Source organism: Cucumis melo, chromosome 9 (genome assembly GCF_025177605.1).
Source record: "Cucumis melo cultivar AY chromosome 9, USDA_Cmelo_AY_1.0, whole genome shotgun sequence".
In the NCBI taxonomy this organism is placed as follows: domain Eukaryota; kingdom Viridiplantae; phylum Streptophyta; class Magnoliopsida; order Cucurbitales; family Cucurbitaceae; genus Cucumis; species Cucumis melo.
In genome coordinates, this window is record NC_066865.1 from 14,064,567 (window position 1) to 14,074,863 (window position 10,297).

At 29.9% G+C, this 10,297-nt stretch overlaps 1 protein-coding gene across 1 annotated transcript; it reads right to left on the reverse strand.

Moving 5' to 3' along the window:
* Positions 1-47: 47 nt before the first annotated feature.
* Positions 48-1,538, reverse strand: LOC103499343 (protein RSI-1-like). The gene is made up of 3 exons (XM_008462333.2): positions 1,265-1,538; positions 848-872; positions 48-490 (listed from the first exon to the last, which is right to left on the reverse strand). The coding sequence occupies exons 1-3, from the start codon at positions 1,343-1,345 to the stop codon at positions 309-311; spliced, it is 288 nt and encodes a 95-aa protein (XP_008460555.1). The 5' UTR covers positions 1,346-1,538; the 3' UTR covers positions 48-308.
* Between the last annotated feature and the right edge of the window lie 8,759 nt (positions 1,539-10,297).

Below are 10,297 nucleotides of genomic sequence, written 5' to 3' on the forward strand. Positions count from 1 at the left end.
TGATTTTAGAATGTATGTAACCTCATAAATTCAATAGTTATGGTGATTTCAAATGTGTAAATAAAGTAGGTCTACTCATTGTGGTTAATAATTTTTCTACTAGAGCATAAAAATACTTTTATGAAACATTATTTTCAAGTCACTAGTATGACCATCAATAATGGAAATGCATACGGGTCAAATTTGAGCAGTTTTTTTCTCCGATCTCCCACTCTGACAAAGGAAGAAAATAAAATCCACAAAGAAAGAAATAATGAAACTAAAAATGAAGGTAGGAGAAAAGAAAAGGTCTTATATTTTTTGGCCTCTTAAGGGCATTTGGGACCTCCTTGCTGAGTTTTCCAGTTATTGTAGCATGGACATTCTTGCTTGTTTCCATATGTCCCTGGAGGTACACACAGACATTTTGCACAACATTTTTGGCAGAAGAACATGCATGGCTTCCTGTGCGATGTTGCCGAGCATCGATAACTGCATTTCGGCTTGCAATCTGTTCTCCCAAAGTACTTAAAACAGTGAGTTTGACACCACACATCATTCAAATGGTTTCACGTTACTTGTGTTGATAAATTTGAGTACTTGTCAAGACTAATAATCTCAAAACTCATTTCAAACTTATACTTATTCCATTGAATAATGTATCTATTCAAAAGAATATGGTTCACTTTAAAGTAATACTTTCAAAAGACATCCGAAGTGGTTCGTCTTGTTGGAAAAAAGAAAACTAATTCAACAACAGTATTATCATATATGAACATTATTCAAGGTTGATTTTGATCAACAATATGCATTTAAATTACATTAAATGGTGCAAAAAATCAAAGAAAAAAAAGATTATGATAAGTACCTGAAGGACGTAAGTTTGAAGCACCCTGTCGAAGAAATAAAATAAATAAATAAAACCCATTACATGAAGGAAAAAAAAAACGGTTGCAAATATAGTAATTAAATTCAAAATATTAGCATACATAACAACATTTTAAACAAATTGCAAATATAACAAAGTCCGTTAAAAACCTATCAATGATAAAATTTCATCACCGACAGATCATAAGAAATCTAACACGAATAAATATTACTATTTTTATATTTTTATTAAAATGTTGTTACATACTCAAGGATGGTTATTTATTATAATTAACCTGGAATTAATTGGCACGAAAAACACAACTTAGGCCTACAATTTTGTGGATTCAAAATACATTTTGGAAGGAAAAAAGAAAAGAAAAAGGAATAGTAAAAGAAATAAAATCAGAATAAATACCTCAGCCGAATGCAGATTAGAGAGAGTGAGAAGAAAGAGGATGGAGAAGAGAAAGAAGAAGGAGGTGAAAGAGGGTGCCATTTTGTGGGTTATAATATATAAAAGTTTGAATAAATTTGAGTGTTATGAGAGTGATTATTTATAGAAATTTGGTGATTAAATTAAATTATATTTATAACGACGTTAAAGGGGATGAATTTGAAATCGTTTCTATTTAGGATTAAAAGTGAAAGCGGTGAAAGGTGCATGTTATGTTATGGTGTGTGTTTTAATTTTCTATGTGCCTCTTTCTATAACTCACTGCATTAATGTTGGAACCTACCTGCCTTCCTTATAAATCACTCTCAAATAACTTACTACCAACTCTGACCACTGCCGTTTTGGATCCAACCAAGAACCGTTTTATACTAAGGGATCCTAATCAATGTCCAATTAAGAACAAGACCAATTATTTGGTTTTTGCTAACTTTAAATTAAAATCGGTCTGTTTCTTTCTTTATGTATTGCAATTTGACATTTTTATTTTTATTTTTTACTTTTTGGTAATTTTCTAAATAAAAAACAATCATATTACATAACAATTAGTCTTTTTTTTTTTTTTTTTTCTAAACAATGAATATACATGTACCATAATAATTATAATATAAAAAGATATCGAATGAAGAATATACTTTTAGGGGAATATAGATACCATTTGGTTCGGTTTGTTTTCATTGGTTTTTCCTACAAAAATATGAATTGAACCAATACTTGTTGGTTTTCTCCAAAAACAAAAACCAAAAAGTCTAATTTGATACTAAAAATCAAACCAAACCACTCGATCGGGTTGAATTGGTTTGATTTTTTGGTTTTTCTTTTTGGTATCACTCCTAATAATGACTACTAAATATCTACTCCTGTGTTCTAAATAAACTGCTTAAGAATTCCACATAAAAAGTTGATTTCGAGATGGAATTAATACCATACTTCTAATTTTGAATGTGAGAAATTCTGAACCAAATTTTGGATGAGAAATTCTGAACCCCTGCCTTGAAAATTAACAAAACGACAAAGTATTTACACTGTATAGAATAATTCTGAAAATGGAAAAAGTCCACAGGTTCACCATGGAAAATACTAAAAATGCTCCGTCAATTACGCCGTCAACGACGCGCGCGTAATATATTTGGTATACGATCGTTTAGATTTGACTATTGTTTGGTACACAATCGTTTAGATTTGGTTGTTTAGATATGACTACAGTTTATTTTTTCAATCATATCTTTTAATTTTGTTACACGATCGTTTAAATTTGGTTACACGATCGTTTAGATTTGGACTCAAATCTAACGATTTTTTTTTTCAAAAATTGGTACACGATCGTTTAGATTTGGCTAAATGATTTTTTTAATTCTTTTGCTACACGATTGTTTTTTTACACGATCGTTTAGATTTGTTTACACAATTGTTTAGATTTGACTAAACAATTTTTTTAAATTTTTTTGGTACATGATCATTTTAGATTTATATACACGATGATTTATTTTTTTTACATGATTGTTTACATTTAGCTATTCCAATCTAAATGATTTTTTCAAGATTTTTTACATACGATCTTTTAGATTTTGCTATTTTTTGTACACGGTCGTTTAGATTTGGTTATCCAAATTTAGAAAATAAATAAAATATATAGCACAAGGAAACAATATTTGCAAAATAAAAAAAAAATTACTGGTTGATTTGTAATTTTTTTTTAAAAAATGTTGTTTTTGCTCTTCAATTTTCTTCTCTCAGACTTTCCTTATTGTTGATATCGTGCTACACTATCAGTGATGACTTCTATCATAACATCATGCTAATATGCTAGTATGTTTTTCATAAATCTATATATCATTGATAACTTTAACTTTGAATTTCTAAATGATAAATATGTCAATAGCATAACCTCAAATTAATAATTTATTTCAACAAAAATTGCAACGATATACATTTCATTTCAAAACTATATCAACTATATATTTTTAACGTTGTGATTTATAAAAGCTTAAGCATAACTATCTAATGTCAAACAAAAGTATAAACATAACAATTTATCGTCAACCAAAAACCTATCAAATGTTAAAAAAACACATAATCATTACATTTGCGATATTTTAATATCAAAGATATTAAAGATTGGAGCATTATTATTCCACCTTGGAGAATGTCTTGTAGCTTTGCTTGAAGACACTTTTATTTTGTCTTTTTTGGATTTTTGCATTCTCTCAAATTTCGTTGGTTGATTTTGTTTGTCTCTTTGGTCTCTTCTCAACAATAAGCTTATCCATGTTTTCAGTTGCAACCTTTGGTCTATACATTTTTGTATTAATTTTAAGAGTTTTTTTTTTAATAATTTGAAGTTAGAAAATAAAGAATCACATGACATCTATCAGTAAGGTACATAAAATGGACCATGAGTTTGTGAGTGACTTATATTAAAACGTTTTACCCAAATGCTTAAGATTTTCAAGTTGGATTTCAAACTGCACAGACAATAGCTTGTGTGAGTGACTTTCATCAAAATGATTTTCAATGTTTATTTATAAACTTGAGTTTATGATATTTTTAGCTTGTTTGAAAATTAATTCTAAAATGATATTTTCTTATTGATTTAGCAAATGCTTAGCAAAGCATGAGTTTATGTTTGAGTTCAAAAGTATATATTTAAGACATGATTTATAAACTATTCTAAGCATGTTCTCTTAAAGAGATTTAAAGCAACAGCATGAGATTTTTCAATATCTTGCTCTAATACCATATTGAAAGTAGAGATGTAGACATAAATTTACGTAGAAACTCTAGTACGGGGAGAAAAACCATGATGCTGATATTTCTTATTATTTTCTTATTATAATAAAGGTAGAAAAGAGAAAATATTAATAGGCAACACGAACCTATTAAAATAATAAAATATTTAGACAAAGTAAATTTCAACTATACTTAGGTTTTCAATATGATCCAAACCCACTATATTTAACAACCTAGGGCACTATTTAGATGATCGTGATCCATAGCCACTGCCCATTTTTCTTCTTTCAATGAAGCCACCTGATTAATCAATTAGAAAATATGGCTTGTACAAGTTAAATAAAGAAAGGAAACTAAAATTTGGGCTCCACACAAATAAATGGAGTTTTGTCTCCATTTCCTAACAAAGGTCCTGTCTTTGCTTATATAAATGAAAAGTTTACAAAAAAAAAAAAAAAAAAACAATACTAATAACGAAAAAAATTCCACTCCCTATCTTTTTATAGTGAGAATCCTCAAGGATGAACGATGCAATAGATATATTCATATAAAATAATGAAAATGATCCATTCAATTTTTTGTTCGTTCAAGACTTACGCCTCATGAAAAGTACGAAATACAAATAAGTAAAGTAAGAAAGGGAATGAAAAAGTATAGGTAGCTTGATTACCTCATGATACCATATGTAGTTTGCATTAGATATGAGAAATCAACCTAATAACAATCAAGATTTTTCTTTTAAAAGAATTATTTTTCTAAACTTATTTTGGGTTTATTGACTTTGTTTTCAGCTAATATACTTGCTTATATTGCAGTTGCATAACAATTTCCATGTTAGAAACCAAACGAGGTCGTAGGGTTCTATTAGTTCAGCTCTCTAGCTCATGCTCTTGAAACACATGAAGGGACTTCCGAGGAAGTAGATTCAGTTGTTAATGTCTTTGTAATGTTAATTTGAAACTTGATTTTTTTAAAGGAATATGATGACATTGCACCGATGAAAAAAACAAACTATAAAAGCCCAAATTATAAACGATTACAATTTACAACGCAACCAAAAGCTAATGTTAGATGTGACCAAATTAATTTTTCTCATGATCTCTATGAAGCACATATACGTCGGGAGTCAATATCGGTGCATATTAGATACTAATATTCCCTAATACTTCTTAAATACGTATATTATGCAAATTTGATGATTTTTTTTCTTTATCATTTGATACGTGTGTCCCTTTCAGAACTAAGGAGCCTATTTACGGCCTTAACCCAAAATTAAAAGAAAACAGAAATAGAAACCAAACCCTAGAGTCATGTAATGTTCAAAAATTAACCTACTTGATTTTCTTCAACAATTCAATGAGGAAGTTCCTCTTTTACCTTCGTACTTCTCCCTTCAGTCTTCTTCTTCTCTGATTGATCTGACTCTAAATCGACATGTTTTAGTCGTTTATGATATTTTTGTCAACTTTGAGTAAGGTTCGGATATTTTCTAAAGTTAAGTGGTTAAGTAAGGCTTAAATACGGATATTTCAAAACAAGAGGAGTTTGAAGAATTTTTCAAACTAAGGAGTTGAACCACAAGTTTGTGAGTGACTTGTATTAAAACGTTTTACCTAAATACTTAAGATTTCTAAGTTGGATTTCAAACTGCATAGGCAATAGGTTGTGAGTGACTTTCATCAAAATGATTTTCAATGTTTATTTATAAACTTGAGTTTATGATATTTTTAGCTTGTTTGAGAATTCTAAAATGATATTTCTTTATTCATTTAGCAAATGTTTAGCAAAACATGAGTTTAAGCTTAATTTCAAAAGTATATATTTAAAGCATGATTTATAAACTATTCTAAGCATATTCTCTTAAAGAGATTTAAAGTAAGTATGTATTCCAAGCTAAGTTTTTATGCATGATTTTATGATTCTATACCCGTATGTTTTATGCTACTCTCAATGACCTTATGTGCACATACTGGTTTTTCGTTATTGATGTGAAGGTTGACGAGCCTATGACATTCCTTGTACATCACTGAAGATGCAATTCATTGTGCCTATGTGGAGAAGGATACATTTAAAATTGTACCTATATTGAGAGAAGTGCATCATTGACGGCGTGGTATACCAACACCCATATTTCATATTAAGAACGACTTATGGATTTATGATAAAGTAAAGGTTATTGTATGTTTTTTCAAATGTTTATAAGTTCAAGTTTCATGCTTCTGAAATGGTTTCCAATTATACAATATTTCTATAAGCCAAGGACTTATGCATAAATATTTAAAAAAGTATGTTTTATAAAACCGTCACTCACTAAGTCTTTCAACTTATTCTTTCAAATGTTTTCTCACTTTTCAGGTAGTGATCATTGTGCTGAACATGTCCTACAGCTGCTAGTTGCTAATTGACATCCAAGTTGTGTCGTATTAGTAATTTCTAAACAATCAAAGTTTCAACTCGTTAATATTCATAGTTTGAACCATAATAATTTGAGACTTAATAATATACATCATAAACTTCAAGTTCGTTAACCTTCCAATATGGTAGATTGAAGAAAATTGATCGCTAGTCTTCCGTCCTTTGACGATTCTTAATGACTCTTGCTCTTTCTCTTTTCACCATTTTCCACAAAAATTATCAAAATATTCAAGTTGGACATAAATTGCACTAGTTGTTGCAGTTTTGGGAGGTAATTCTTGTCATGTCCCCACCGGGAACGTGTCCCTCCCTTGCTTTCCTAGACGTGAATTCGACTTGGTAGCACCAATGCCTCTAACGAAGCTCCAGAACGCTTGGATTTAAACTTAGCTTTTTACTTGAACTTAAACTTGAACCTTATTGAAGGAGAATGTTAGAATGCCTAACCCTTAAGAACTTTCCATACGATATAAGAACACAAAACTTACAAGTACATTACTAGATATAAATGGAAAGTCAGAAGATGGAATTAATGCAAGAAAGGACTTACAACTTTTGACAATTTGTCCTAACCTACATCCTTAAGAATGTGGAAGGAGAACCTATGTATGTCCTCCGCCATACACATTGTCGTAGTCTAAGAAGAAATTATTTTGTTCAAGGTTGTACAAGCTAAGGTTGCCTAGGATACAATTTAAACATTTAAAAGTGTGTATCATTAGATGAATGCAAAGTGTTGGGGTTGAAGTCTCATTGATTTTCATATGTTGATGCAACAACTTTTATCTTGGTGTGTAGTGGTTTGCTCCCAAAAGGTCCAAGACATGCAATATATAGGTTATGTTCATATTTCAATAGACTTTGCCAACGTATAATTGATAAAGAGGTCATGTTAGAGCCTGAAAAAGAAGTGGTTGACATTTTATGTCTTTTTAAAAGGTATTTTCCTATATCATTTTTGTTTTTTTGATATAATGACACATTTGGTAATTCATTTAAGCTTTATGGCTCGACTTACCTTCTTTACTTTCCATTTTTGTACTTTAAATGTAATGCTTTGACTTTTATACTTCATAGCTGAAAGGCCTACATCAATCAATACATTCCATCTTTATTCACTTTCTTTCTATCACTTATTTACTGTTCATCTTGTTGCAGCGTTATAAGTAGTTTAAGTTCATGATAAGTGCTTAATAAGAGATCTTTACTTATAAGGTTCATTGCATTCAACTGAGCTTGACTCTATTGCTTAACCAACGTTTATCGGCAACTGCTCGAGAGAGTAAGTAGCAAGTGTTGGGATTGATGCCCTAAATCTCGTGGTCTTGTAGTTTGTAATTGTATATATTATACAAAAATTTTATTTATCTAATAAAACAAAGTGTTTTATTTTATTTGGCATTTAGTTGTATTAACTCACAAAACTAATAAACTAACATCCAAGGTTATCTTCTGTAACTTAAACATGTATGTGGAGACATGCAAGTTGATCATGTTTAAGTGATAATGTAAATGGTCTGTAGTAGATGGATAAGACTGGATACTGTATCCTGATGACACTACGAATACGACCTGCTTTGTAGTTGTTACAATTGTTCTAAAGTGCTACAAATGATTTGATCCTAATCATTCATGTCGAGACATTAGAGTGGGGGTATTCTATACAAAGAGTTTGTATAAGACCGGACCATGAAATGAATAGTCTCTCTTATTAACACCGTTACTAGTTGAGACTACATTTCACCAAGATGACCATAGGTGACTTGATCTGAATCCTGAGTGAGTTGTGAACTCATGCCTATGAAGGCGGTCCTTTGATTTTCATGGGTGAGAGTGACCTATGTTGCCGACTCAATATGCCTACCATTTTGGAGATTCGTCTGATTTGAGAGCTAGGACTACAGTTACACAAGAAGGAATTCACTTATTCTCTTAGATAGAGTAAGTAGAGAAATTGCTCTCTTAAGGACTGATTCCAGGATTTGAACAATGTGATGTCATACCCTCTCTTGGGTCTCTTGACCCAAGAGAAGTTTAATTATGGTTGGACTATAATTATTGTTCACTAAGAGGAATTAGTGGTACTTAAGGAAAGATGTAACTACATGGGCAAAATGGTAATTTTTGGCCTAGCTGTACTTACGAGTAATTTGTAAAGGGTTATTGCACTGTTGATTGGTTATATTTAATGGACACAAAAATGTATCTACAGTAAGAAGAGTGCAACTATTAGTCTTTAGTGGAATGACTGATAGTTAATGAATGAAGATTAATTTAATTAAAGAGTTTAATAAATTAATCTTATATCATTGGAGCTTCAATCTGTAGGTTCATAAGGTCCCCTTGTTAGCTCAATAAGGATAAATGAGAATCAAATTTATTTTGGTTTAATTTGAATTGTTCAAATTGATTAAAGGAAATAAATTGTATATGATACAATGAATAGAATGTATTTGATACATTATAATATAAAGTTTTTATGAGAGAAGTTAATATTTGAATATGATTTAAATAATAATAATAATATGAATAAGATTCATAAATAAACTATAGGTTATATGAGAGATTTAAAGCATTGCTTATATTATATATGATATAATATAAAGTTTATATTATATGAGATATAATATGAATTAAATTTATATTATTTTTGTTTTATTAATATATATTTAATTAATAAAATAACTCCCATATTTTATGTGTAGAGAGAGTGAGGGAGTTATTTTAATAACTTCTCTCCATCTCTCTTAAGATGGTTGAGATATACAAGAATCACTCTGTATTCTCATCTCTTTGCTCTCTCTTTTTTGGACGATCCCTCTGTTCCAAAAAGAAAAAGAATTCTCTCTCAAAATTTTTCCTACAAAATTACATAAGCCCACAACTCTATGTTGATTCTTTCCTTGAGAATGACGAGGAAGACTTCATGGTGTTCTTAAAAGATTCGAAGAAGATTTCTCAGAAGTTCTACAAAGGTTAGTTTCTTTTTCCCTTTTCCTCCATAGAAGCATGCTTTTGTTTTCTCTGATTTTTTTTTGTTTTACAAATTGAATTCCATTTGCACGACGTTCATATGCTTCCGCTTTGGGAATTCCATTCCTTCAACAAAGACATAGCTAAAAGCGCACAGAAAGGAGTTTGGAAACAAACTCCATTTTGGCAATTGACCTCCATCATTTGTGTCCCAAAAGGAGAACAAGTGTGGTATCATAACACCGAGAGGTTGTCCACTTTAAAAAAGAGGCAATGTGACTCTTATAAATAAGGAAATCTAGGTAGCTATCACTTAATTTATCTTTATCAGTTGTATTTGAAAGGTAAATAAGTGTTGTATCTTAGCGCCGAGAGGTTGTTCGACTTAATTAAAAGAAGGTTAAGAAGTGAATGCCTATCACATCAAGGACCGTTGCATGGCTTAATCGCCTGCAACACGGAGACATTCCTTCACATTCTTTAATACAAGTTAGTTCACTCTCCATATTCACCACTCCATGTCTCCTTTAACAAAATCTCTAATGTAAAAAGTAGGATTAATACATACATACACTCATACTTTATACTGAATAGATATTTATACCGCATCAAAAGAAGTAAACTGTAACGCCCCGAAAATTCGAGGTAAAAATTTTCTCGTTTTATGTAAATTATTCGGAAATCTAAAATGTTGGTGTAAGTTGATATAATAATAATATAATATTAATTATATTATTATTATTAATATTTATTTTATTTATTATAATATTAATATTATAATAATTATTATTATTTAATATTATAGTAATATTATTATTTTAAAACAATAAACCTTATTATTACATAATATTAATTTATTTTTATTTAATATTAATATTA

Excerpts from the sequence above, each read along its gene's own strand:
- LOC103499343 (XM_008462333.2), bottom strand. The coding sequence starts at position 1,345 with ATGGCACCCTCTTTCACCTCCTTCTTCTTTCTCTTCTCCATCCTCTTT. Across the intron at positions 873-1,264 it reads CTAATCTGCATTCGGCTGAG|GGTGCTTCAAACTTACGTCC; the intron begins GTATTTATTCTG and ends TTTCTTCGACAG. Across the intron at positions 491-847 it reads TTCAAACTTACGTCCTTCAG|ATTGCAAGCCGAAATGCAGT; the intron begins GTACTTATCATA and ends TTGGGAGAACAG.